This window comes from Verticillium dahliae, genomic scaffold (assembly GCF_000150675.1).
Source record: "Verticillium dahliae VdLs.17 supercont1.15 genomic scaffold, whole genome shotgun sequence".
Taxonomy (NCBI): Eukaryota; Fungi; Ascomycota; class Sordariomycetes; order Glomerellales; family Plectosphaerellaceae; genus Verticillium; species Verticillium dahliae.
Window position 1 is genome coordinate 678,477 of NW_009276934.1, and position 27,222 is coordinate 705,698.

Genomic DNA, 27,222 nt, shown 5'->3' on the forward strand with positions numbered 1-27,222 from the left:
CTCTGTCAGTCCTACACAAGACGATACTACCATCTGGTAGGTGTCCAGCTCATTCATTGATCCTCTTAACTGCCTCGGTATCACGGCTCATTACCCCCCGCCTCATAATCACACGTCAGCGACCACGACCATGGAACGGCCAAAGACGCCACCACGGGCAACCCAGCCTGCACCCGTTGTGTCTCCTCCCACACCAGCAGTGACTCGCAGGATTGTATGTTCTTTCCATCAAGTTTCCCACGCATCGAGCATCCCGCTGACTTGTGGACAGGAAGAGAACCGTCTGCGCGCCAAAGCAATCCGTGACCAGCATGAACAAGCTCGTCTGGCGTCCGGCGCGCCCGGTCTCGACAAGACCCCCTCCGGCTTCATCGCCACCGACAACGTCCACATTCCCAACTCGCGCAAACGCACACATGCCGATATATCGTCGTCGTCGTCCTCCTCCAAGGCTCACGGCCCCGACACGGTCCGCGACGCCAGGCAAAACCCGAGCGACGACGCGGCGCCCAAGTCGCTGCGGCCGGCACGCAACTTTACAAAGTTTGTCGACTACGACATGTCGGCCATGACCGACACAAGAGGCGGCTTCCTCTCCCTCGACGACGACCCGTCGAACCCGGCGCTCGCGCCGCGGCCGAAGCCCGGCCAGCCGGCGCCGCCCGAGCGGCCGCAGGGCATGACGGCCGGCGAGTGGGAGCGCCTGCAGACGCTGCGCGCGCTGCAGCGCACCAAGGCGGGGCCGTTCGAGCCGTCGCTCTCGGTGCTCCGCGACGCGTCGGTGCGCGCGGCGCAAAAGTGCCGCGAGTGCGCCTCGCCCGAGATCGACCACGTCTGGGCCGAGGTCTTCGGCCTCTGCGTCTGCGCGCCCTGCAAGGACCGCCACGCCCACCGCTACTCGCTCCTCACCAAGACGGAGTGCCGCGAGGACTACCTCCTCACCGAGGGCGAGCTGCGCGACGCCGACCTGCTGCCCCACCTCAACAAGCCGAACCCGCACAAGAGCCACTGGCACGACATGATGCTGTTCCTGCGTTGCCAGGTCGAGGACTATGCCTTCAACACAAAGTGGGGCAGCGAGGAGAAGCTCGATGCCGAGTTTGCGCGCCGCGAGGACGAGAAGCGCGCGCGGAAGGAGAAGAAGTTCAAGGAGAAGCTGACGGACCTCAAGAGGAAGACGAGGACCGAGGCCTTCCGCAGGCAGGCCGCCAAGGGGGCCGCCGGTGGTCCGACCAAGTTTGGCGATGCCGTGTCGGGCGGCAAGCATGTGCATGAGTGGGGACGCACGGTTGAGAACGAAGAGGGCATGACGGTCAAGACGTGTGTCGGGTGCGGCATGGAGGTGGAGGAATTGGAGTTTTGAAGCCCAGCGGCGGCTTTTGCCTTGTTTTCGGCGGTTTGCCATGATACCAGCGACAAGATAGCACGCAGCACGACGAAATGATGTATGAGACAGACCCAAGATACGCAGACGCTCCAAAACCCACTAGAGGGCATGGAGGGCTTCGTGGCCACATTTCCTTCAAGTTACATATTACAAGAACACTATGAACGCCCGGGCGAGGTTTGGCCTGGCCGGTGGTTGACATGTCCATGATCCCCCGCGCCATTCGCTCCCTTTCCCAAAGGGTCGACCCTACACGCTATGCTTATGCCGACGGATGTGCAAGCGAGAGCGACGTCGTCTCTACCGCGTGAACACCTTGACCACACCGTCGCCACCTCCGCTGACGACCCACTTGCCGTCCTGGCTCCAAACGACAGAGCAGACACCCTCACCGCGCATGATGCGGTGGCTCGTAATCTCCTGCGTGCATGAACGCTTCTCGAGGCTCCAGAACCGCAGGCTAGCATCGTGGCCGGCGCTGACCAGCTCGCGGCCGTCGGGGCTGAGTGACAGCGCCGAGATGGAGGCCGGGTGTGCGAGCATATTGTATGTACATTGGCCTATGTGAGTCAGTATGGAGGCCCGGATCGGATAACAAAAAATGGCATATGCTTACCGCTATTGGCATCAAAGAAGCGCACGAACCGGTCCTCGTGCCCAGAAATCACGACACCCTCAACGCCAGAGCTGGCCATAGTCCTGCCGCCGCCTGTTGGGCCTCCGCTGGTAGAAGCGTCCTCCTCAGACATGCTGCTGGCATGTTGGCCCTGTTCCAGGCCCACAGTGGTAGCAACGACAGAGTTGACGCTTGTGCCGATGGTTCCGTCATACGTCTCCAGGCTGTCCATAGCGCCTGTCTGCTCGCCAGAGCGGGTATCGTATACAATGATAGAAGCGTCCGAATAAGCCACGACGAACGTTTCACCAGTCGGGCTGAGCGGTGTGATGCAGGTCGGGCTGGCTGTTGAGCCATCGGATCGCGATATGTTGTGGATAAGCGTGTGGTTGAAAGGAGAGTTCGAGGCCATTGTCGGCTGTGGCGAGTTGGGGAACGCGCTTCCTGAACTCATTGAGTTGCCGCGAACCCTGCCTCTGCTGCCTGTGGGAGCGGCTCGGTTCGCGCCGGGCTGCGGAGATGTGAGTTGAGGTGGCGCGCTGACGGCCCACAGACGGACAGTTCCATCAGCACCACCTGACGCTACAAGGATACGATCGGGAGTGCCATAGGGGTTCGACTGTCCGAAGATGGCACCCAGTGTTGCCGGAAGTACGCAGATGGCCCAAACCGCATCAGTGTGGCCGTCGAGGGTCGCCTTGGGATCAACTCGCCCTCGCTCCCACACTCTGATGCTGGCATCCTGGCCACCCGAGAAAATCCAACCATCTCCCTGCGCCCTACCGCCTGTAGAGAAGTTTGGCGATGGCGACCACGACGTCAGACAAAGGACCGCTCCCGAGTGACCCCTGTGTGTGAAGTTTGCCGCGACGTCTAGGTCAGACCCTCCGACAGGACTCTCCGTTCTAGGGATGTGGAAACGCTTGATCATGCCATCGTCGCCGGCGGTGCAGATTTCCGGCTCTCCTGGGCTGCCACCTCCGGAAAAAATGACAGTTCGGACAGTGTCAAGATGCCCGCGTAGGCCGAAGCGCAGCTTGAAATTTGTGCTTTCCTGCTTGAGAGACAGGGCGTTCAGTGAAAGCTCCTGGTCCGAGCTGCGGCGTCGAGACATTGATCCCTTTCTCCTATGCGAGCCAGGCCCTCGAGTAGGCGACTTGGGTACGTTCTCTGCGCTGGGAAAAACGTCAGTATCTGGCCGGGTCGAAGCCAACTGCTGAGCTTGTTGGGGCTGCGTCGAGTTGGAGTCTGTGAAAGCGCCGTCGGGGAACTCCCAGCCATCGGTCTCGGGAAGGACTTGTTTCGGGGCTACTTCTTCAGCGTGTTCAGCTGTTCCGAGTGCTTCGACGGAGTGATTTGGCCTCTGGAGGTTATCATCCATGAGACGAGTGGTGACGGAGACGGGCTGCGGCCATTCTGTGCCTGCAGCATACATTGCGGGTGGGTTTTCGGCTTCCGAGTTCCCAGCCTGCTGAGCAGGTAGTTCCGTTTGCTTCACCTGAAAGCTCGTAGGCTGACTGCGTTGCATTGGCGGCGCGTGGTTCGGGGCCGAGGGCGCTCGCGCGATCTCCCGAACATGGTTCTGAGTCTGCAACTGCGACTGTCGCATTTGCTGTTGGAAAGAGGGCTCCGCTGGGGGCTGACCGGACAGCTGGTAGGGTTCGGGGCCGGCCATGTCCTCCAGAATGGGTAATGGTGGAGAGTCGCGAGGTGGCAGGGGGTTCGCAGGTGTGACCATGAGGTATGCAAACTCGGCCTGGCACTGGTCGAGGAAGGCCTTGAGGTCAGCACGTTGAGGTTCGTCTTCGCCCTTGTCCTCCTCATCGTCGGTATCAATATCCTTGTGCAGCGCTGTTGAGGTCTCGTCAGCGCAAGCTCGGCTCCTCTGTTGTTCGCGAACTCACCATGGAGCTTCTCCTGAATGCGGATGGCCCTGTCCTTCTCGCGTTTCGCCGGCTCCTCGTCAATGTCGGAAACTGAGCCCGTGCCCTTGAGGAGCGCCTGCTGGTTAACGACCTTCTTCTCGAGGATGCCGACGTAGCGCTTGAGGGCCTTTTGGGTGGCATCGGCGCGTCTTGCCTGGCCCTCGAGATTCGCTATCCTGCCCTTCATCTCCTGGCGCTCAATCTCCCACGAGTTTCGGTCGCGTTCGTGGCGATGCCATTCGGTCTGCAGAAAGCGCATAACGCCTGTGCTATCGGGTTAGCACGATAATGCACTTTCCTCCATCTCGCAACGAAACAAATAGGAAACAAAAAAAGCTCAAACGCACCCTGCAACGTGTACTCTGTTGCATTGGGCTGGCCGTTGCCGTTGCCCTGCATGGCAGCACCCATCTCGCCGCCGCCGGGGCCGCCGCCCATGCCGTTGCCCGGATTCATCCCCATGCCCGCGGCGTTCTGCCAGCTCATGTGCGCGTGGGGGAGCTGCTCCCCGGAATGCTGTGTTCGCCGCGAAGTGGGAAGGGGCGGAGAAGCGTCGTCAGAGTGGCCGTGTGTCTATCCACCGTCTGGAAGGGCTTTCGAAAAGCCGCTGGTGGTCCGCGCTGCAGGATTGACGGAAGGGGGGGGGGGACTAAATGGGATTATTGGATTTGCATCGGTCGTGGAGCGTCTTCGTGGAGCTCGCGGCGATGCGAAAGTAGGTGTTCGTTACGGTCGAGGTTGCGATCGACGGCGAACGAGTGAAGCTCGGGCGGAAAGGTGTCGTGTGCGGTTGGGAGCAGCAGCAGCAGCACGGCAGTCGTCACGGCCAGGGCCAGGTGATGGTGGTTGGTGGGTGACAGATGCGATTGGGCGAGGGCCGAGGAACAGCGAGGCAGCGTGCTGGAAGCTGCAGCTGGTAGCTGTTCGTCAATCGTCCTGGGTTGCGCGCGGTGGACGGCTCATAAAGCAGCAACGATTTTTTTTCCGGTCGTGGATCGCGTCGTATGGTTGCGCTGCGTTGCGTTGCGCGAGGTTGGGTTGGTGGCTTTTTGGACAGGATAGCAAAAGTACTGCTGGACACTCGCCCTCGCTCTGTTCTCTCTGTCTCTGTGTGGCAGGTCCAGCACGACGCCAGGAGATGGGGGCTGGTTCGACAGGCGCTGGCTCTGGCTGGGGCTCTAGCCTGAGGTGGGCAGGGGAGGTACCTTCTGCCAGCTCGCCAGTGTGTCTCTTTAGGGGCCAGGGGGGTCATTTTTAGGGGGTCAATACACGGGGTCAATGAATGGAGCTTCCTCAGTGTCTTCCCGTGGCTGTTGCCGCTGGGGATTGGTCCAATCAGGGGCTGCCGTCAGCGGTGAGGCTGCCAGGCATCAAGTGGATGCTATTCCTTCCATTCCCTGCCAAACAAGCGTGCCCGTGCCCCCTATCCAGGATCTGTCATGTGGCCCATGCGCAGCCCTGACTTTCGCGCCCATTGGGTTCCTGACGACCTTGCTGAGAGGTACATGCACGAATGCGCGCTTCAAGTACATCCCCTGTGGCTGGGTTGAGAAGAAACCAGAATGAAAAGGAACTTCTCTGAAACGGAGGATACTTCATTGATCTAGCACAATCATATTCTCGGTGTCTACAGTTACACATATGAACAGATTGGAGACCGAACACGGATTTTCAGGTTCAAGCGACCGCCTTTATTGAGACTAAGGTATCCGAGGGACAGTAGCAAGGCTGCCGTTATCTGCAGTCATTCAGGCATTTTCCCCATGCAGACATGCAGGAGACCGAGCGCGAATGTAGTGCAAGAAAGAGGAACGATTCATCGAGGCAGTGGACTTTGGACAGACATGACTTAGTCACATAAGTGTCGAGCAACCATGCGACAGACCTGGGCTGTTTATCACCGTGTTGCAACAGCGCATCGCCGCAGTCATAACCCGGTGCCGAGTGAGCTGTGGTTTCTGAAACCTCAATGCCTCCAACAAGCGTCTGGCAGTTAGCCAGCTTTGCAGAGCGCAACAATCGACCAGGGAGACGAGCCGACACCTTTGGGAGAACCATCCATCGGGTCTGCCTTACCTCCAAGGCATCGTTGCCCAAGTCTTCCATCTAAGCTTTCAATTTTTGTCTCGGTCCATTGTGATCTTCCATTGTGACCAGAGCCAACATTGATGCGTCTCGCCACTCGCCTCAAGTCGACGACTGCAACGCGCCTCATACCGAGGCTTTTCTCTGAGCAGCAAAAGTAAAGTCTGTTGACTTGCAATCGCGATGCGAGCAAAAGGAAATGGTCAGTATGAGGGTCGAACTCATGACCTTGGCATTATTAGTACCACGCTCTAACCAACTGAGCTAACCGACCATTCGAACAGATCGACTGTTGAGGGTCGAGCTCCGCCGACTGCATAATATCCGCGCATTCTGCGGGGTTGAGGCTAGTCGCCGCGAGGTCGGAGGTTTCACGACCGCAGACAGGGACGGAGCCTCTAGTGCCGGCACACGGAATGTGGGCGGCGCGATTACATGGAACTGCCGCGGGGAGAGAGCAGACGAGTCAGTGGGATCGGCAGAGGCGTCAAACTGTCACTTTCTTCATGGCTGCCACCAAGGCAAGTGGCTTGCTTTCATCACCAACATGATCCATTTCGGGGGACGGATGCGAAACGAGTGAGGTATAAAGAGCGATGGTGGGGTATCTCATGCTATCGTCAACGTAAGGTACAGAAACCATTCAAGAAATGCTTTGCCAGCAGTACACTGTGCTTTCGAGTCCAAGCGGCAGCCACCCCAACCACGCCGAAGACGGCGGCCTTTCGACGTCCGGGCCGGAACTTTTTACCAAGCCAAACCCCCTTTCCTAAACGCCATCCACGCAAGCCTGGCGTGCGTAAGCCGCAATGAAAAAAAAAAGAGAACACCATTCGCGTCTCGTTTGTGGGGTGCGCATCTGCGCACATCACACACCACACGCGAGACTTTAGTCCATTCTGATCCATGCTTTCTGTTCAGGTACCCAACGATGTCTGTCCTCGTTAGTCTATCCATGCCGCTCTGATCAGAAGAAAATGCGGAACTTACCCTGCCCACTCCGTCGCCACGATGCTCCTTTCACCGTACTCCTCAATCAGGATGCGTTCAAAACTGTACGGAACGATTGCAGGCAACCCCTCGAATTCGGTCTGCCGCATAGGGAACAGGTCTGTCGTATGGTACCTGTGCGAATTCCGGCACGACCAGATGCCAGGGTTTTCAGGCAGTTCACGTTCCGCGACCCCGGTGATGTCGACAAAGGCACCGTTGGCCATGTCGATCCAACGGGCATCGATGATGTTCAAGCCATCGCCACGGTCGCGCTCGATGTGGTGGGGGTTAATGTCGAGAAGGTAATGACTTGTATGCTGGCTGTTGTCCGTCCCGGTCCAGTTGTAGAAGTGCTCTGTGCGGTTGAGGTTCTCGCCGACCCAGTCGAGAGTAGCCGCAGACATTTGGACGTCCAAGTCGTAGTCCCAGGGCATGACCTGGCCGTTCCACCACCAACCGAGGAGAGTCCCATGGGCCAGCCATGTCTCGACTTTGTTTTCGGAGCAGACGGTGAGGTACGCGCGAATGAGGTTCCTGAGGGCAACACGATGCTCGTCATAGCCGAGTTCTTCTTTAAAAAAGCGGGCATCGTAATGGCCTAATCCGAGAGAGCCAGAGGGTTCGTGGAAGTATTTGCCATCGCGGCGCTCGAGACCTCTCTTTCCCGTCTTGGAATCTTGGTCGGGATATTGAAGTCGATAAGCTGTAGCAGTTGCCCCGAGAAGTACCAGAGTCTGTAAAAAGGCGAAGAAACGCATGTTGAGTGGATGTGAGGATCGTCTGGGTAGGCCGCCTCCGTCGTCAGCTCGTACAGCCGGGAGGTACCCCAGGTCAGGGTCGTGGTCGTTGGCAGCCGCGAAAGAGTCCGAGAACCTCTTGGTATCAGTGATGTGATTCTTGTTTGATCTCACGAAGGACGGTTCGATTTTCGAAAGAATGCGCGTTGAGAATATCACACAAAGGAAGTGATCGTCGGAACCTGTGAGAGGCGTGGGAAATATTGATAGGGTCGAAAGATGGTGCACTGTTGACGACCTAGAGGACAAGAGGGCAGGAGGTCTACTTGAATAAAGTCATGGGTGTACAACAATGCAATGAAAGCATGAGTCCGATGTCCGAGGCCAAGAAACGCGCGTCTCGGATGGAAGTGGGTGCCGCCAAGTGAGTCAAGAAGAAAGCGAAGACCGGGGAAGCCTGGATCTTGCGTCTCGTAGGTAGGTTTAGGCATGAGCCTGGGGAATAAGCGCAGGCACGGCACTGATATACTGGTTCGACATGGGGTACAGTGGCATCTTTGGCCCCTCGTCCTTGCTGATGTGCTGACCATTCACTCAACACCCAAGTGGCCAGTTATGTGCTCCATGGGAAAGCACAGGAGGCTGTAAGATTGCGGCGGGCGCCGAATGACCGCCAAGAAGACAACGTGAGGGCACATTGGACAAACATCATGTTGTGGGTGTCAGACGGCAAGCCGGCTGCTTGGCCAGTGGCGGCGGAGCTGGGCAGAGCAAAAGTGATCACATGCCGGATGCCACGTACTTGGCAGCAAGTAAGGTACCAGACAGATTCTGAAGCGGAGTTTGGGCCTGTGGAGGGGGTAGTCCGGCCGATAAGGTGCATCGGGTTGTCCACCACCAGCCAGAGGGAAGGGCATGATTTCGATCGCCTTACGTCAAGGCTCTCGGGTGGTCGTGTGCGCCTGCCCTCAATGCGGTTGAGATGACCAGGGATGCAGGAGCGTTGGGATTACACGCGGAAAGCGGGACGTGGGGCTGTTCCGAATTGCGTAGGTAAGGTAGTGGTCGTGTGTTGCTTCCCCACCCATGTGCCGAGACACTCAACCCCGGGCCCTCGGTGGCGCCGCTAAGGCCCTTTGTACCTGGCAATCCAACGTCAAGGCGAGCCTCTTGCCTCTCTCGAGGCATCACATCACGTCTCTGTTTCGCACCACACGATATTTCACTTCAAGTTCAGAATCATCACCCCGATGAACTCCTTTTTCAAATGGTAGCTATTTTCAGTTCATCCAAGCAGTCTGCATCGTATTGGTGCCTTGGCAACCAGTGTTTCAATTTTGGGATTACCCTTCTTTACCAATCATGATAACCCCCAAGACCTCTGCGTGGAGGCGGTGTCAACTGCGCCAAAAATCCTCTCTGGGGCCAAGAGTTCTCCTGAAGCCTGCCACAGCATTCACCTTCCCGCGTCTCCGCCACGACAAGCTACCCCGCTGGCTGCAGACAGAATGACGCCAGCAGCTGTGACGGCCCGTGACCTATGTGCTCTTCGCGTTGGACGCCAGTGCGCACGCGCAACATGGAACTCGGCGTCTACTCCAACCAACCCCTGTCCATAGGAGGCTGCAAGTCATTCTCAAGCCGAATCCGAGGAGCGTCTCACTAACATCCCAATCAAATACGCCGGATTTACTGCCGGGCTTCAGAAGGTTTTGGGATGACGGACCGATTGAAGCCATGTGCGTATTGGAGCCTTGCCCGACAGTCGCCGTTGCATCTGTTCAGATGATTCCGTTTGCCGCTGGAGAATTGGCGATTGGCGACCGCCCCGGTTGAATCCTTAAGACAAACTTAAAAGACGACGTCGCATTCGATCACACTGGTTGACTGGGCATTGGCTAATGAGAACCAAATACGATTCACAGGGAGTCACAGCGCCTGTTCAGTAATCTTGCCAGGTGGCGGTTTATCCTGGTGACCATTTGCCAAATGCCGCTTCTGCCGGCAACCCCGGACGAACCCTTCCACCCCCTGCCGAATATAAAAAGCTACTCCTTTTCAGTATTGAATCGCACAGCTCTCGTTTCCACACTTGCTGGAAATACAATCCAGGCGGCAACGCGGAATCAAGTTGTCAGTCGACCTACGCAATGTCCCTCCTTTGCATGGCATCGTTAAGTCGCCCAAATTAGTTGCACTGAACAAAACTAGCTTCTTTGCATCACGAGATATCATCATACTGGAGACCGGAGGCGAGGTCTCCGGTAGGACACTTACGGAAACATTTCACTCCACTTGCAGCAACAACGTTCTATTCACCCCTGAAGCCGGGCACAAAAGACAGTAACACGTCCGCAAAATAGTGCCGCTGACGAAGAGGTCGATAAGTGCTTTATGGCAACAAGTCCGGCTGCACCAGAACTTCGCTGCGGGGTCGGGGTGTTGCCGCGAGAACCGGACATGAGTGTCTATTCCTCTAGCTGCATCTAAAACATTCCGCGCCGAGGTAACCCTCGACAAAGCGTTGATCTTGTCGGTGAAATCGAGCCACGGACCGTGGTGATTGTCCTGATGCCCTTGTGCATGATCGACTCCCCAGGAGCCCCTTGAGCCGCTTCTCAACTTATGTCGGGAGGTTCGCTGGCAATGGTAGAGGAGCAGGGCACCTAGCCTTTTCGATTTGCGAACTATCTATACAGCTGGTGATGTCGTCGCGAATGATCTTGAAGAATGGCGGCATCCCAAGCATACTAACTTGAGCTCACATTGTCGGCCTTCCAAGCTTGTTAGTACTTTATAGGGAATATAACGAAAAGCTTGACTCGCTGAAATAGCAAGCCAGAGATTCCTAATGCTTTGCTTGAATAGCCAATGTGCTAGGATGAAGACTGAGGGAATCGGTCCAACAATGTGCATGATGCTCCGCCCAACCAGCTATAAATGGCCGACGACAACGGATGCATAGCTTCGGACAATGAGAGTAGCAAGCCGAGTGATAAGTGAACTCGAATTAAGACTGTCGATCGCGTCCAAGATGTCAAGCTTGTGGATCTTAATTTTGGGACGAAATGTTCGTATTCGAGCCTACATGTTTACGCTCATTCCTGGGAGGCAAAGGCTACGCAGCATTGAGAAGGGTCAAGTTGTTTTCCACCTGAAATATGTTGGAATGATACGAAGAGACAGCATCTCCCGACGTGATCATGGAATTCCTGTAGAAAGTGTTTTGATAGGAGGCAGGCTTATGCGAAGAAAATGGCCGATGATCAATCTGGTTGATCTGATTGAACAATGCTGGTCGCTGTAATCAGCCGAAACGTAGCCCTACAGCATCCGCTTTGACCATGGTTGCATCTGCCCATCTATGGTGGTGATGCCACGACGCTGCCGCTGTTATCCTATTTGACGTTGTATACCGAATATCCAGAAACACAAGTTGTGACATAACTTTGGGCTGGCTTTTCATATATGACGGGTCCTTATAAGTCTCAGTTGACTGTTCCTCGAAACCCTCATACCCACAGCACATCAGATTACACCCCCCCCCCCCCCCCCCCCCCCCCCGAAGTCGGCAATGAATGCGGATGCACACATTCATTCCATCAACCTAGCAGCAAAGAGTAGAAGCACACTGAGTAGACTTTCGCAGGGTATCCAGCCAGGGCAAACACCGCTTACCATCGGATGAAACCTTTCAACAGCCATAGATCTTGACCGCACACAATCGTGTTACACGAAACCTGCACAAGCCAGACACGGGTCGTACTTGCATGCGCCTACGTGAACTGTCTTACATCAAGGGCTCTTGTTTGCTCCGCGACGTGGAGACACCCCGGAGACGTCCATGCATGTTTGCAGCCCATAAGTGTCATCATCAAAGCATGGATCACTTCCATGTCGTTAGGGAGAATATCTCGTATAATTCCCAATAGTTGATGTGCCGCAACGAATCAATTTGATACCTCGCAAGTGCTTGGGAAGTTCGTACGAAAAGAAAACGCCCGTGAAAAACTTCCTCACCGTCTGAGGGTAATGATACAGAAAAAAGGCAGCGACGTTATCCTCCATCATCATGCTCTCTCCCGTATTTGCCTGAAGATCAGCCTCTAAAAGTAAAAGAAGCGATCCAATCCGCCAACGCCACCGCAATGCCATATCAAGAAATATCGTCATACCACAATCACATTTGTACTGTCCGTTCGGTACAAGCCTCTGTGTGCCGTCTAGATGGGCCAGCTCACAGCCGCACAATTACATCGAGGCAGTCTATCCTCCACTCTCTCTTGCCCAGCAAACTGCGCAGCCACTCGATGCCGAGCCCAGTCCACTCTTGTTTACGTCGTGAGAACTCGTCCGCCGCCGCACCGGCCAGGGCGCTCGCCGTTGTGTTGAGGACCTCGACCGTGGCGTTGAGCGCATAGGTGTCGTTGCCGCTAAAGTCGGGCAGTGTAGACGGCGGTGCTCGGGGCTGGAACCAGTTGCCGCTAAAGTCGAAGAAGCAGCGGTCGGACCAGTTGCAGGAGGTGAAGAAGAGGATGAGCAGCAGGAAGCTGCAGTAGACGCATGGCCTGTTGAGGAAGTATGTGCAGACGAAGAAGAGGAGGATGAAGGCCGGCGAGGCGTTGGTCGGGATGAAGAGGAGGGGGAGCCAGCTAGGAGGGATTGAGAGTTAGTCGCGATTCGTGTGCGTGGGTGTGTGAGTCGGGCAGGTTTGGCGAGATGATGATGGGAGCGATTCATGGGACAAACAGCGGCAGACAGGGCTGACGAGCCGCATCGTGGAGGGGGGGGGGAAGGGGGGTTGTGGCTCACCTGCGCAGACAGAACATGGCGATCACAGGACGATGCCACTTTTCTCTCGAACCAGCCGAGCGGCGAGAATTGGTGATGGCGGAGGAGGGTGAATTCGTTGGTTCCCGATGAAGCGGCTTTGTACTGCCAGAATGATGCGAGTGTCCGTGGCGAGGTGGATGCGGGTTCGGAAGCAAAGGTGGGTTGACTTATTCTTCTGAGGAGGCAGCAATGTCGAGAGGCAGGCATCGCTGACGCTGACAGACACTTGACAGGATCGGCAGCCGCGATCTGGATGGGCCCGTGCACGAGCAAGGCGACCATTTGCCAACAGCCTGACTGATTGATTTCCTTGCAACCTTGGCTGATCACCTTTTGCTATTTCCCTCGACTACCTACCTACCTACCTTACCTTACCTTAATGTATCTTAAGGTAGTGACTGCACCTTGCCTTGCCTTTATTAACCGAATCACATACATCTCACGGCACAGGGGCGCAGGAATTCACCACTGCAGTCTGCAGCAGGCGTTTGTCCCTACTTAAGCTGGCAGCCGTCGTTTCGACATAACAAGGCTACTATCGGAAGCCAGGCAGTCGTATCGAACTTACCTAACTAAGGTACCTAAGGACAAGTCAATCGTCGGGTTCCCGACTTTCAGGTATGTGACTCTTCAGCAGCCCTTGGAAACCTTCAATCTCCCTTTTTTTAGCATCCCTTCCTCCATTTGAATTGCCAACTCACCATCAACTCGCACAGGTGCCCAAGCACCCGATCATCCAATCACGTTTGGGTGACTTCTGCTCCATCGGTCTTCCGCCGTGTCGGGCCTCGCCGTCCGACCTTCCGCCCTCTGGCGCCAGAGCTTCTGACTGGTCCAACGCCAGCTCCTCTACCTTTCCTTCTCTCCTTTGACCCAATTCTTGCGTTTGCCCATTCTCACCGCCTTCCACCTCTGTCCTTCACCGCGTCACACCCTTGCTCTTTTCGCTGCAGGGTTGATGAGCTGGCGGCCACCGCTAAGGTAAAAGGTACTCACGGTTGGGCTGAGATTCGATCCCGCTCCTGCCAGCCTCCCCCGTTACCATCGGTTAGGTTAGGCTGATCTGCCCAAATTTCGTCGCTGGCTTCTGCCGACCGCGGAACAAAAACCACATCGTCACCACCTAACCACCTCGACGACGGGAGGGTGTTCTTGTTCAATTCTCGCCCGACCCTTTCGTCTATTCTTCACATTGCCCATTCGCGTTTTATTACCATCTCAAGTCGCACCGACATGGTGTCGCCTTTGCCACCTCCAGCTCCAACTCCTCCCACCGGCGCCATGGTTCCTCCCACTGGTGACCGCACTTCCAACCTGCTGAACTTGCTCAAGTTCAGCGGTGCTGGCGGTCAGCCGTCGCAGGCTCAAGCCCAGACTTTCCAGCAGAGTCAGGACTCGTTCCAGCATTTTCAACAGCACCAGCACCAGCCGCAGCCGCCGTTGCAGCAACAGCAGCAACAGCAGCCGCAGCACCCTCTCCAGCACCACCAACAGTCGCATCATCAAGCTCAGCATCAACATCAGCACCAGGCAGGTCCTGCTATGCAGGCCCCTGCTCCTTTCCCGACGCAGATCCTGGCCCCTGCCCCTTCGTCGCAGGACCCTACTGGCCTCCTCCGTGCTCTCATGAGCGGAAGCCACGAGAACGAGGAGCCCAAGCAACACGATGCTCCGCCGACCGCGACCTTTGGTGCTGCGTCGCCGCCCGACGAGACACGCACTTACCTGCTTAATCTCCTCAACCGCCCGAAGCCCAGCCAAAACGATCAGCCTCTCCTAAACGAGGGCTCTCGCCACGGCAGCTTCCAGCAGTCGAACGAGTCACCCGTCGATACCTCCAGGCATCTGCACCAGGTCCTGGACAACGCATCGCAGGGACAGAGTTCTTCGCACCTATCCCAGCACAACCAGTACGAGACCTCCGACAGGCACCACTACGAGCAGCCTGCCGCCGGCTACGGCTCGTACTCGTTCCAACCCAACCAGGATGGTAGCATTCCTGTGTCTAGGCTGTTTGGCAACAGCTACAACAACTACGAGGATCACCAGACCTCGTCGTCACAGCACCATACCCCCAAGTCCAGCAACGCCGCTGTGCCCCACGCCCACTCGGCCGGACAGTCTCCCGCTGGACCTCCCTTCCTGATCCTGAAGAAGGGAGACGGCTCGCCCACGCCTCCAGGTGCAGGCCGCAAGAACATCAGCCACGAGCGGAGCCCTCTCGCTAGCCCCCAGAGCCTCCGCAGCCAGGCTGTTCACAGCACTGTGTCCCCTGCGGGTAACGCCATTGGCAACCCGACCCCCGGTTCTGCGGCCTCGCTTGCCAGTCCGGGCCGTGCTGACAGGAACCCGGAGACTGTCTCGGAAGCTATGCATGATCTTGCCGAAACGGCGGACCAGGAAGCTCAGGAGGCACTTGCCCGCGCCGAGGACGAGCCTGACCAATCTGATTACCTGAAGGACCTTGACGACTTGGATAACGCGAGGACCGAGCAGGAATTTGAAGATATTGCGCAGCATGCTGCTCTAGCCATCAAGAAGGAGCTGGATCGAGCCGAGAACAGCGGTGCTCTCGAAAAGATCATGTCACCCGAGGCCGCTCTCGAGGTTCGTGAGATCGTCGAGGACGCTGCTGCCGGACACGCCGATCACTCCAATGAGGCAGCTGACGGCGTCGCTGACAGCTGGGAAAGCGCCGACCAGGATGAGATCGTCGTCATCGAGGAAGAGCCTGCCCAGCCTGTCAAGGTCTACAACTTCCCTATGAAGCCGTGGATCAGCATTCAAGTCAACGACAATGGCGATATTGAGCGTCCTCAGCTGCGTGACGAGGCTATTATGGATATCGCTCGCCTCAAGAAGGAGTTTGACCAGATCGACCGTAACCTTTACACGGCCACTGAGCGGTACATGGTGTACGGCATGTCCAAGGCTGGCGGTCTGCGCGTCATCCGCCAGGAAGATGGTAGAGATGCTAAGATCTTCACCGACACCAAGGACCGCATCTTCAACGTCGCCATGTCCTGCACCGCCCCTGACCACGACGGCGCGCACCGGGAGACCATCATTGGTACTGGCATCAGCGGCACCGTCTTCTGGGTGCAGATTCGCAATGGCGAAAAGGACCACATTGAGGACGCGAACCCTGAGCAGTATGGCTTTGCTCTTCCTCCCATGTCGTTCCACGAGGGAGACACGCCGGGTGGAGTGCTCAAGACTCGCGCCCGCTCATCCACCATCCACCCCGAGTTCTTTGCTGTTGGCCGCGGAAAGTCTATTAACATTATCTGGCCTTCGTTCATCATGCAGCAGAACCTCTTCAAGCCTGGTCACGACCGTGTCGTCGACACGGAGCAACTGGCTAAACAGTGTTCGTTGAAAATCAACACTGGCAAGGCTGGCAAGGACTTCACCTTCAGCCAGGACGATACCGTCATCGTTTCGCTTGACAAGTCTGGCCGCGTCAAGTTCTGGGATGTTCGAGATCTCACCGCAGCCAAGGAGGGCAGCGACCCTCGCGCCCCTACCCCTGCGCACACTTCTCTGGAGGTCAAAAGAGCCCATGTTGACCCTGACGAGTACGCCGGAAGGCGAAAAGGCATGGCCGACCTCGGTTCTCTTGGTGGATAAGCTCCGCCCCTACCAGAAGCGTTGCGCGCTGCGTTACATGATTATCGGCATGAAGCAGAACCACACACTTCAGCTTTGGGACCTGGCCCTCGGTAAGCCCGTTCAGGAGTTCAACCTCCCACACAGCAAGGAGTCAGACGCAGTGTGCAGCGTCATGTACCACGCGCCTACCGGCATGTTGATCATTGGTCATCCAACACGCAACTCGATCTACTTCGCACACCTATCGGCACCTAAGTATAACCTCAAGAGCGTTTCGCAGGTCGACTACATCAAGCGCCTCATTGATCATGACACCACCATTCCCCAGCCTGACTCGACCGCGGTCATTAGCGGTGTCCGCGAATACTCGTTTGCCAACCGAGGAATTCTGCGCAGTCTCGACCTGCTGTCCACCCCTGCCATGAGCCAAGACTCTGACGAGCCGACCTTGTTCGAGCTTTATGCGATGCACTCCAAGGGTGTCGCGTGTCTCTTGATCAAGCAGGCAGAGCTCGGCTGGTCCAAAGATAACAAGGTCCTTGCACCGGTCTCAGCTGTCGATGCTGGTGTTGTGAGCATTTCCAAGCTCAAGCCACCTCATGCCCTGCCGGCCGAGCCCGCCCATCAGGAGCCTGCACCTGCGCTTCCGGCTCCTGCTCGTTCCAACACCAAAGAGTCTACTGCGCACACCGCGCCCTCTTCCCAAGATGAGACCGCCACGCGCCCCACGGCTGCCTCCAAGAAACAGGAATCCAAGGACGAGGACACTCCGACGACCGCTCCCGTCAAGGACGACAAGCCTGAGAAGGCGGAGCGCAAGGGTCGCAAGAAGAAGGCGGCCGCAGTCGCTGCAGCTGCCGCTCTAGCTGCCGAATCGCAGTCGCAATCCAATGGTGGCAGCCAGTCACCTCGCGTCACCCCCAAAGACTCGAAGAGCGCCACCGCTGCTGTTCCTGCGGTGCCCTCGAGCTATGTGTCGATGGAGTCTATCGAGACTGTCATGAATTCTTTGACAACGATGGAGTCTCGTCTGAACAGCAGCTTCGCCGGTACCATCAATGCCGCCATCAAGTCACTTCACACCAAGCTGGAAGACGGACAGCGCGAGCGTGAGAAAGACTTTGACCAGCATCAGAAGACCTTGTTGACCATGATCTCTGATGTTCTCAATGAGAACACCCAGAAGGTCTTGGAATCCTTGATCCAGGGACAATTCGACCTCGCCATGCCTACCATTTCGGATGTTGCGCGCAAGGCGGTCTCGGAGCAGTTCAGCTCTGGCACAAACCGCCAGCTGTCGCAGACCATTCAGAAGGAGATCAACAAGAGCCTTCCCTCGGCAACACAGCATGCTCTGCAGAGCACCGACTTCATCAAGGGACTCTCCGACCGTGTTGGGTCTACAGTTGCTGCGAACGTCCAACGCGAAGTGGTCCACTCGCTGACCAACCAAATGTCGACTGCTTTCACCGTGATGGCCACCACAGCTTGCCAACAGGTTGCCGACGATTTGCAGCGTCAACACCACTCCGAGATGACAGCACTTCACGAACAGCGTGCTGCTGATAGCAAGAAGATCGACGAGCTGCACACTGCTTTCGCGCAGTTGACCAGCATGGTATCTGGCATGGCAGCCACACAGGAGCAGTTCCAAACCGAGTTCATTCGCTTCCAGCAGCAAACGACGAAGAACCCTGGTCCCTTGCAGCAGGCGATCCCTGCTCAGCAGCACCAGCTCCCACCGGCTATACAGGGCCAGGAGTATGGGCCGCGTCACGGCCAGGGACCTAGCCAGGTCCACAGCCAGGGCCTCACCCAGATGCAGCAGCAGGTCCAGCGAATGCAGGAGCACATGCAGCAGCAGCAGCAGCAGCAGCAAGGCAGCCAGCATTATGGTTCGATGCAGAGCCCCGAGGCATCGCAGCACCGTTCTGTGGGCTATCAGCAGTCCCAGGCGTCTTCCCACGGACATGGGCAACACGGGGCACCCTACCAGCAGAGTCATGCCAACTCGCAGGCGCTCACCCTCGCCAACCAAAGCCAGGGCGAAGAGGAGTTTGACCAGGAGCTGGCTGACTGTGTGGCTCGGATTGACGGTCTTATCAAAGCAGGCAGGACTGAAGATGCCCTGCTTCGCTGGCTGCAGTCTGGTCGTGAGCAGTTCATCTTCGACCGACTCATGAGCAAGTACAGCCCGCAGCTGGTTCTTGATGGCATGCCTGGTCTGCTCCTACTCACAATCGCAACCACGATTTGCCAAAGCCTTGACTCTGTTACCCGTGAGCGTGTTGCCTGGCTCGAGGTGGTCGTTCATAAGATCAGTACTGATTTTGACAACATGGTATGTTTTTCTACGTTTGCTAGCACAGTCGAGATTAGAGTCTGACCATGTACAGGAGGCCGATGCTCGCGCCATCACCCCTAAGATTTTCCACCTTATCATCACCAATACGGAGAACCTGTTTGTTCGGATTAGCAGCACTCGTGGCAACGATCCCATCCTGAAGAACCTCTCCCAGATGATGGGCGTTGCCAAGCGCACGCTTGAAACCCACAGCACTCGCCATTACGGCTGAGCCTTCCACACGGCAGGCGAGCTTGTTGTCTCGCAATTTGACGACATGACGATTTCTAGTACATAGAGAGGCATCCCTGCAGAAGGAGCTTAACCAAGCTCGACATAATCTGGAGCTGATAGGTATGCGAGTCGAGGGTCGCCATACTGGCCTTATTTCTCGCACCCATTGGGAGCCAAGGTAATGGGCCACGGTACATACCGCACACGCGTGGGGAAAGGAAATTGGGTTACTTTTAGCCTGGGGAGATTGTGAGTTCCCGGGTGTCATGGGCACGCGCTGGAGTAGCATGGATTGCGAGGGGGTCAGTTGACTTTTTCGTTTGCGTGTCGATTTGTTGAGTACAGTGTATGGAGTACGGAAAACAGGGGTTGCCTTGGCTAGGTAGCTCAATTGCGATCAAATCACTTGCGCGTCTACGCTGATGAATGAATTGCGATCATGGTACCGAACGTATCTCTAATTATGTCTCATCGTGGACGGAAACTAAGGGGACCAAATACAACGCTTGCTATGCTGATAACTCTTGAATTTCGAAAGAAAACAGACCCGATCACGACGATGGTCCCGAATCTGGCCTTCCACCGTCCGGCCTGTCCATGTTCATCCTTTTCAACCTCTCTTCGGCAGCCTTGGCGAGGATCTCCCGCCGACTGAGCCCCTGACTCGGCGCGCTGCCGCCGCCGACGACAAACTCGCCGCCCTGCCAGCCGCCGTGGTCGTCGACGTCCTCGTCTTCATCCCCGTCGCCGCCCCTCGCCGGCGCAGTGTAGCCGCCGCCGCCAATGGTGTGGCCGCCGCTGCCGGCCTCGACCTCGCGCTCGATCTGGCGGCACAGGGCCCAAAAGTCCTTGTCGTGGTCGCTGTGGACGTTGTGAGCGAGCTCGTGGCACAGGGAGCGGCGGATGGTCTTGTAGTCGCGGTAGCCGTCGTGGGCGTCGGTGCGCAGGCGCAGCTCGATGACCTCGCCCTTGTTGCGGTTGAGGCCGAGCAGGCGCGTCGTGCCCTCGTGGGTCGACGACGTGTTGGCGAGGGGCTCCATCTCGGTGAGCAGCTGGACGGTGAAGGCGTGCTTGGCCATGCTGGCGCGGATGCCTGGGTCGGCCTTGAGGCGGTTCAGCAGCGCCAGGCTCTGTTCCGGGTGCGGCAGGAAGGGCAGCGGGCGGACGGTGAGGAAGGTGTAGGTCGATGAGGAGGACGACGAGGACAGGGTCGAGATGGGGTTCGAGGTCGGTCGGGCGCTGGCGGAGGGGCGGGCGCGGCGTGCTGCGGCGCGGGAGGCGGCGCGGGCGGAGGCCAGTTCGGAGGCTGCGTGGAGGGAGGCGAGCTCTGCTGGCGGCGGGGCGAGGAGCTGGATCTTGGTGGACTGGAGGGGCGACAGGGGGAGTGGGTTTGCGAACGGAGGCTTTTGGAGGCCGTGTTTGGGGATGAGGAGCTTCTGGGTGGCGTGGGGTATAGACATTTGGTCGGCGATGGCGTTGGATAGGTCGGTAAGGGTTGCTGAGGGGTCAAAGTCAAAGGTGTAGGCTATGTTGCGGTGCGTGATGGTGATGGTGATCTCTGATGTCGTGGCGTCGGAGTCGTAGAAGGGGTCCGGCACCCTCGGGGATGCCGCGTTGGAGTCGGCCATGACTTGCTGTTCTGCGTTATCTAGGTAGGTAGATAGGGTATTCGATGGTGCGTTGTTGGTGATGCGATCCTGGACAAGTGCTGCGGTGAACTCTTGTGTTGGTGTTGAAGTTGAAGATTGACGCCAAAGATGCCCCTCTTTGAAAGGCAGGCAAGGCAGGCAAGTCAATGGCGCAACCACATACTTAAATGATGGCGACAGAAATGCGCCGAAGGGCTGAGAACATCGTCCTACCGACCTTAGGCACAGTAACGTAGGCGAACATGGGCTCTCGTCTAGGCGACACAGCTGGGCGGCTTAGAAATCGACGTCTCAACCTCGGACCCTTGAACCCACCGAACGGACCCACATTGAAGCGATTCCTCCGGCATCCCAATGGAAGGCCCCAAGGCCCCCTGGCTTCGGAAGTCGGTGGTACCTAATGCCGATGTGATTACCTCAGCTCCAGATCCCAAGGCCTGTGGGTCTGTACGTGGGCGGGCGAGGGAGGCAGTTAGGGGGAGAGTCAGGAGAGCTTGGAGAGCAAGGAGAGCGTCTTGAGCGTCTCACCTGGTGCTCGTACCCGGCTAGCGGCCCGTCTCCCTAGGAAGCCCCAGTCCAGGCCTTCCCAGTGACAACAGGTCACCCCCAGCAAGGTACCTTACAGGGCGCTGACCCAATCCAATCAGCTCCCTAATCGCGTTTCGTGTCCTTTCAAGTGTCCCTTCGATAACCCATCACGTCGAAAGCTTCAACACGCCGTGCCAGTCATTTTCAACAACCTCAAATCGCCTTCGCCGTCCTTCCTCGACCTTTCTCGCTGCTCCTCAAAGCAGCCAGCGCCCCGAACACGTTGTCCATCACCACTTGAAGCCGCCCCAGGGGCAACCCCGACGTCATCATGTTGAACATTTTCAGGATCCTTGGTATGTGTGCCTTGTTGCTTGGGGAGCTCTGCGCATCGGAGCGCGCGCGCAAGCTTCATCCCGCGCAGGCCACAGGTCATACTAGGGCGACGAAGCTGACCATGCAATCTCTGCAGCGGATCTCTCGCATCTGGCGAGCATTATTATTCTCCTCCACAAGATGGTCCAGCTGAACGTACGCAAGATCCCGTCTACCGTCTACCCACGGTGTCCCCTCATCAGCCCACCATGACGGCCATGCCAGCTAACTCTGTGCCTCTCTCCTTGACAGAGCTGTTCCGGCATCTCGTTCAAGTCTCAAGCCCTCTATCTTCTGGTCTACGTCACCAGGTATCTTGGTACGCTCGCTTCTGCCGCCCTTGCTACTTCTTGTCGCTGCTGTCGCTGCCTCAGCAAGCCTCTTTCCAGACATGCCAGCTAACATGCCTAGACCTCTTCGCGACCAACACGGCGTACAACCTCCTCTTCAAGCTTATGTTCATCGGCTCCCAGGGCTACATCATCTACCTCATGACGACAGCCTACAAGCCGACCAACGATGCCAACCTCGACACGTTCCGCGTCCAGTACCTCCTCGGCGGCGCCGCCGTCATGGCCCTGCTCTTCCCCTACTACTACAGCTTCTTCGAGATCCTCTGGGCCTTCTCCATCTGGCTCGAGGCCGTCGCGATCCTGCCCCAGCTCTTCATGCTGCAGCGCACCGGCGAGGCCGAGACCATCACCACCCACTACCTCTTCGCCCTCGGCAGCTACCGCGCCCTCTACATTCCCAACTGGATCTACCGCTACTTCACCGAGCCCCGACACAAGGTCGACTGGATCGCCATTATCGCCGGCATCATCCAGACCGTCCTCTACAGCGACTTTTTCTGGATCTACTACACAAAGGTCCTCAAGGGCAAGAAGTTCAAGCTGCCCGTGTAGGCTTTCGTTTTCTGTGGACAAAAGAAAATGCCCCATGTGCCCTACCCACCTACCCAATATGCGGATGGAAGGCGGGTTTTTCTTTGCGCGAGGCCTGGTCCGATCTTGCGTAAAGAGCCGTCAGGGCACATTCTTCACTAGAACCCTCTGCCGTCTCGACACTTGGTGACGAGCTTCGAACGGGGGCTGCAAGTTTTGATATTTATGGCCTTGCTTTTCCCTTAAAATGGGGAAGGGTAAAGGGGGCGAACGGGGAGGTCGAATCAAGGAGAAAAAACAAAACACGTAGGGAGCCGTACGATCGAATCGAATAAACGAGAGAGGTCCGCCGCTCCTCCCTTCGTAGAACTGCGAAATGTACGGTAGGCGTTGGGAAAGGGAGAGGGGCAAGGGGACACCATGGTTTGATCAGGAACCGGGACGAAACGAGAAGAGAAGTGAGACCGTGGGTTTGTCGTTTTTTCTTCTTTTTTTTTTTTTGTGTCTGGCCTCCCTTGACCGTGGTGGTGACAACGGGACAGGAGGTCCCCACGCGTTCTCTATCTCTTTCTCTCGCGCGCGCGGACAGGTAGAATCCCAAGATGGAGACATAGACGAAATGCAGTGTACGATTTCAACCTTGACAGTGAGGGGCTGCCCTGTTTGTCTTGTCTCGCGGCGGCACGTAGCTATGGCCTTCTTCGCCGTGACGTGACTGCAGCGCCAGGCAGCCGCGGGCCTGGTGCTTGGCTCGTCGCCTTGCCAATGGGCCTCGGTGCCTACCAATCTGTCTAGGTGATGTCCCCGTGTCGCGCGGGCCGCATTGAATTGAGGCAATCGAGCACTGATTGCGCGTACTTCGACCTGCCCATCCACGATCAGATATCAACAATCAGAAACCGTCACGGCAGGAACTTGCGGATAGGTGGATGGAAAGTCGAATAGTACACATCGGCATCCCACCCGATGGCAAGCAAAATAGAAAGACGCGAATATCCTGGCTAGGCCAACCCATCAATTCCAACCCGTAGGCTCATATTTCGTATCGCCATAGCTCATGTCTCGTCCATCCTCGGGCATCATCGTACTTCATGGCCACGCTGTATATCCAAACTCCAAACAACCAATACGCCGTCCGTCCCGAAAGCCAAGCGCCGATGAAAACCAACAACCCCCATATGTGAAAACAAATTCTTTTCCTGTTCCCCCGCGTCTCCCCGCAAAGCAACACTGCTCTTCAACGCCGTGCTCACAGCTCCCGCCACGCCCACTCCTGCGCAACTGTCGGCTGCTGCACGGCCCGCGCCTCCTCCCCAGACAGCCACGCCCGGCATGCCTCGTAATGAGAATATTCTTTCTCCTGGTTGCGCGACCAGAACATGCGGCTGTCCGCCACGTCGAGAACACTTCGGCCTGCAGCGTTGCGTGCGTGCACGCTGGCTCCGCGCTTGACCAGAGTCCGCACGGCGAGCTTGCGTCCGCATCGTACAGCGACATGCAGAGCGGTCTCGCCCTGGCGATTGCGCGCCTCGATCCGGGCGCCGTTGTCGATGAGCTTTTCGAGTATGATGACCGGTCCCTTGTGGTCACCATCTTCGGGGAGACGGGCAACAAAGGCCATGAGAGGAGTCGTGCCGTCGTGTGCATAGTGATTGGGGTCAACGCCGCAGGCTAACAGGTTGTGTAAAATGTCGGCGCGAACGTTGAGTCGGCCGCGCGAGGCGTCGGAGAGTTTACGGTCTGTACAGGGGGTGTTGAGGCGGCGCTTACGAGGGTTTGGATGGGCGCCAGGCGAATGGGAGCCTGGAGGCGGCGTGTTGTATTTCGCGAGTAATGTGTCCTCGCTGAGGATGGCAGCAGCCAGACAATGCAGGCCATTTCTTCCCTTGTAGTCTTCGATGAGCGGCTTCGACTGAGAGTGACGCACGAGCTCCATGAGGCGAGCGTTCCGGAGGGCCTGGAAGGCGGCTTCTTGGGACAAGGATGGCGGGGCAGACGCAGCGGCTGGGACGCCTGATTGATCTTGTAGAGGGGGCGTCTGGCTCCATGCAGTGAAGCGATCGCCATTAGGAGCGTAGAGATGCCCATTGATGATCGGGGCTACACCAGGGGCCGAGCCGAAGGCGTCGCGGCGGTGGTAGCGTTGGCTTTCAAAAACATGAAGGAAACGGTTGAGGAGAGCCTTATCCTCGACCTTGTCCTCGAGCAAGTGAAAAATGCTGCGACCAGAAGCGTCGCAGGCGTAAATGTCATGTCCGCCTCGTTCCAGCGTCTTCAAGAGATGTACGAGCTGGTTGGTGATTGTCGAGCTGCTGTACCAAGAGCTGCCCAGCAGGTGCAAAAAGGTCTCGCCCGCACTGTTCGTCGCCAACGGGTCGGGCGCTATGGTAATAGCGTCGGTGATGCGGCGAAGAGGGCCATCCCGAGCTGCGAGGAGGTGAAGATACGTGTTGCCGAAAGGATCGCGTGCTTTGATGTTTGGCGTGGCAGCAAGGCCATGCAGGAAGACATGTTCAGCATCACCGGAGACTCCGTGTTCGTGAACCCAGTGCTCGGCGGTCAACTCGTCCCTGACGTAACAGTAACATGATCTGAAGTCGTGCTGATCGATGCCGGGCAGGCAGCCAATCTGTTGTCGGAGCTGATGATCGAGGCGGAGAAATGAACCCGGGCGTGGGCGGAAGTCGATCGGTAGTCGATCGCTACCTTCCTCTTCCTCCAACCAGGGACTACTGGACATGTCGGAATTGCCGGAGTGAGGCGGTGCGGCAGTGTCACCGCCTTCGGAAATAACGGTGATCTGAGGCATCATTGTGTATTGCTTGGCGACGCGAGTGACCAGGCGGAGTGCGGTACGCCCCAGCTCCGGTAGAGCCTCCCGAAGAGAGCGGGATGACATTTCGGTCGAGGTGGAGAGAACGGTGGATCGTCGGAGAAGAGCCGCGGCGGACAGGCCAGAGTCTGGTGGCCGAGAGACGGCAGAGGGATCAGCTTGAAAAATGTTCACCTCAGTTTTGGCTACAGCGGTCAAGGATGGCTCGTGGCTCGACGGCTCTGGCCAAATGCCGAGCCCTGTTGTCTGGTTGCTGACGACGACCATGTTTGACTCGGCTTCAATGGCCTGGTCAACGCTGTCGTGCGAAGAAACATTGGAGGAGACTGAAGGCGCATGGGCGCGAGCCAAGGGGCTTCTGGGTCCATAGCGGCGAATGGGGGCATGAGCAAGGCCGTTGACGCGAAGTTGAGCATCACTGATGTTTTTAGGGCGGAGCCAGCGTGGTTGCTTGTCGAGGTTGGAGCTAAGCTTCTTGTTGGTCGAGTCCTTGCCGGGACTTTCATCAGTGTTGGAGACACGAAGCGCTTCGAGAGCCTTTCGGATCTGTGTCATGCTGAGGGTGGTATAAGTGTACAGGCGTGTAAGTTTACGCTCGCCAGACTTGTTCCACATGGAGGGGCGACCGATGCCAGCAGCATCGGCACCGACTCCAGCGCCGTCGTTTGGCGGCGATGCGAAGGAGCCAGGCTCCGAGTCGGACTCCATGTTGGGAAGGCGAGGTTCGCTGTTCGACGTGCGAGCCAATGCGATGCTGTAAGTGGGAGACCAGCGTGTCGCGAAGATGGGGGCGGCGAGTTCAGAAGAGTTCGACCCAAGGTGATCACAAATGGAGGGGATGGGATAGTGAGGCTGGAAGTCGTTCGGAAGAGTAGGGTGGCAGGTCACACGGGTTATAGGAGCCTTGGATGCCAGGGAAAAGTGACGGAGGCCTAGTTGTGTGTGCGCGCGCTTGTGTTTGAGCGTGTGTGTGTATGGTTGTTCGGCGCTTGCTGATGAGACGGGGGAGGCCACCGGGGTGTGACCTACGACTGGGAGGTCTCCTCTGTCAAGCCTCGTGGATGGATGCGTGATTCGGGTAGGCTTGAGCAATGATTGGAGACGTATGGTCGGGCTCGAAGGCCAAGGCCTGGATCCAATTCCAGAACTGGTACGCGACCCGCGACCCACGAGGCAAGCAACGCCGTCATGAAGAAGAGGGGGGTGGGCGGTGGTCCTTGGAGGGAGAGAGGGGCATGGGGGCCAAAAGGAACTGGGAGGATTTCGAGATGTTCAGCTTTGGGGGGGCCACAAGGTGGTACGAAAGGTTGAATAACGGCCGAAAACCATGGACGACCCTGGCCAGGTGGCTGACCGGTGACTGGGTGATAGAAAGGCGAGAGGGGCTGGCGAGGTCAATGGAACTGGAAGAAATGACAAAAGTATGGCCCGGGGACGATGCTGTCGGGGCTGTCTCTCTCTGTCGTGTGGTAGGTGGTGATGCGGACAGGGGTGATGTGAGCCTTGTGCTTGCTGCGCCTTGCTGCTGGCAGCAAGCATGTCGTCGTGTGCAGTGTAATGATGCGACAACTGAAATGGCGGGGACATAACCACAACGGAAATGGCCAGTGACTATGGCGTCACAGAGAGAGATAGAGACACGAGCACAGCCCGGAGGCCTGTGAACCGTGATCTGTGAGATGTGTCGAGAACCAATCCAACAGGCCACGACCTTTCTTCTTCTGTCTCTCTCGCTTCCGTATCAAAGTAGTGATGGTGACGTTTCGTCCGATGGTGTTGCGTGAATGTAGGCAACCAGACGTGGCTCGCTGTTGTACGAGTCAACTTTGTCCAGTTTGTTGGGACTGGTGATTTGCCTGTCGCTATTGAAGAAGAAGCTTTCTGACGACATCGGAAGCTCGGGTCTGTCGAGCCAGGAAGCTCGGGTCTGTCGAGCCAGGAAGCTCGGGTCTGTCGAGCCAGGAAGCTCGAGTCTGTCGAGCCAGTCAGGACAGGTGAGCCTTCATGTCTGTCTCCAGTCGGTTGCAATGTGTCGTATCGCGTCTGCTGGCATCCTATTGGTATCCTTGACCAGACCAAGTGAAGTAGAACAGACTCGATCGACGATCAATGCCTGGCAACGAGACGGAGAGGGTAGGTGACGGATGAGTGCTACACAGCCACAGTGAAGCCTCTAGGGTAAGGCAA

General features: G+C 57.2%; 8 protein-coding genes and 1 non-coding gene across 9 annotated transcripts; 3 read left to right on the forward strand and 6 right to left on the reverse strand.

Annotated features, from left to right (window-relative positions):
* Positions 1–130: 130 nt before the first annotated feature.
* Positions 131–1,363, forward strand: VDAG_07098 (DNA repair protein RAD14; the record flags this gene model as incomplete). Its single annotated transcript, XM_009656003.1, has 2 exons — positions 131–214; positions 272–1,363. The coding sequence occupies 2 exons, from the start codon at positions 131–133 to the stop codon at positions 1,361–1,363; spliced, it is 1,176 nt and encodes a 391-aa protein (XP_009654298.1).
* A 324-nt stretch (positions 1,364–1,687) lies between these two features.
* On the reverse strand, positions 1,688–4,414 carry VDAG_07099 (striatin Pro11; the record flags this gene model as incomplete). Its single annotated transcript, XM_009656004.1, has 4 exons — positions 1,688–1,947; positions 2,004–3,854; positions 3,908–4,192; positions 4,276–4,414. 4 exons carry the CDS (start codon positions 4,412–4,414, stop codon positions 1,688–1,690), a joined length of 2,535 nt encoding a protein of 844 aa, XP_009654299.1.
* Positions 4,415–6,213: 1,799 nt separating this feature from the next.
* Positions 6,214–6,287, reverse strand: VDAG_20198. The gene has a single exon. It is a non-coding gene; the product is annotated as a tRNA-Ile (tRNA).
* Positions 6,288–6,861: 574 nt separating this feature from the next.
* Positions 6,862–8,202, reverse strand: VDAG_07100 (uncharacterized protein). The gene is made up of 2 exons (XM_009656005.1): positions 7,004–8,202; positions 6,862–6,948 (listed from the first exon to the last, which is right to left on the reverse strand). Exons 1-2 carry the CDS (start codon positions 7,762–7,764, stop codon positions 6,903–6,905), a joined length of 807 nt encoding a protein of 268 aa, XP_009654300.1. The 5' UTR covers positions 7,765–8,202; the 3' UTR covers positions 6,862–6,902.
* Positions 8,203–11,980: 3,778 nt separating this feature from the next.
* On the reverse strand, positions 11,981–12,520 carry VDAG_07101 (uncharacterized protein; the record flags this gene model as incomplete). Its single annotated transcript, XM_009656006.1, has 2 exons — positions 11,981–12,395; positions 12,489–12,520. 2 exons carry the CDS (start codon positions 12,518–12,520, stop codon positions 11,981–11,983), a joined length of 447 nt encoding a protein of 148 aa, XP_009654301.1.
* Positions 12,521–13,809: 1,289 nt separating this feature from the next.
* Positions 13,810–18,968, forward strand: VDAG_07102 (uncharacterized protein; the record flags this gene model as incomplete). Its single annotated transcript, XM_009656007.1, has 3 exons — positions 13,810–16,125; positions 16,175–18,529; positions 18,585–18,968. The coding sequence occupies 3 exons, from the start codon at positions 13,810–13,812 to the stop codon at positions 18,762–18,764; spliced, it is 4,851 nt and encodes a 1,616-aa protein (XP_009654302.1). The 3' UTR covers positions 18,765–18,968.
* A 349-nt stretch (positions 18,969–19,317) lies between these two features.
* On the reverse strand, positions 19,318–20,394 carry VDAG_07103 (ubiquitin/metalloprotease fusion protein; the record flags this gene model as incomplete). The annotated part of the gene is made up of 1 exon (XM_009656008.1): positions 19,318–20,394. One exon carries the CDS (start codon positions 20,392–20,394, stop codon positions 19,318–19,320), a length of 1,077 nt encoding a protein of 358 aa, XP_009654303.1.
* A 718-nt stretch (positions 20,395–21,112) lies between these two features.
* Positions 21,113–22,235, forward strand: VDAG_07104 (ER lumen protein retaining receptor 1). Its single transcript, XM_009656009.1, has 4 exons — positions 21,113–21,299; positions 21,416–21,474; positions 21,571–21,637; positions 21,730–22,235. The coding sequence occupies exons 1-4, from the start codon at positions 21,275–21,277 to the stop codon at positions 22,221–22,223; spliced, it is 645 nt and encodes a 214-aa protein (XP_009654304.1). The 5' UTR covers positions 21,113–21,274; the 3' UTR covers positions 22,224–22,235.
* A 1,216-nt stretch (positions 22,236–23,451) lies between these two features.
* VDAG_07105 (uncharacterized protein) lies at positions 23,452–25,743 on the reverse strand (the record flags this gene model as incomplete). Its single annotated transcript, XM_009656010.1, has 1 exon — positions 23,452–25,743. One exon carries the CDS (start codon positions 25,741–25,743, stop codon positions 23,452–23,454), a length of 2,292 nt encoding a protein of 763 aa, XP_009654305.1.
* Positions 25,744–27,222: the final 1,479 nt, after the last annotated feature.

What these genes read in the sequence shown, in the direction of transcription:
- VDAG_07104 (XM_009656009.1), top strand. Translation starts at nt 21,275, where the DNA reads ATGTTGAACATTTTCAGGATCCTTG. An exon ending in GAACATTTTCAGGATCCTTG is followed by an intron (nt 21,300 to 21,415) that starts GTATGTGTGCCT and finishes CAATCTCTGCAG; the next exon opens with CGGATCTCTCGCATCTGGCG. An exon ending in CTACGTCACCAGGTATCTTG is followed by an intron (nt 21,638 to 21,729) that starts GTACGCTCGCTT and finishes TAACATGCCTAG; the next exon opens with ACCTCTTCGCGACCAACACG.
- VDAG_07100 (XM_009656005.1), bottom strand. Translation starts at nt 7,764, where the DNA reads ATGCGTTTCTTCGCCTTTTTACAGACTCTGGTACTTCTCGGGGCAACT. An exon ending in GTGGCGACGGAGTGGGCAGG is followed by an intron (nt 6,949 to 7,003) that starts GTAAGTTCCGCA and finishes TAACGAGGACAG; the next exon opens with ACATCGTTGGGTACCTGAAC.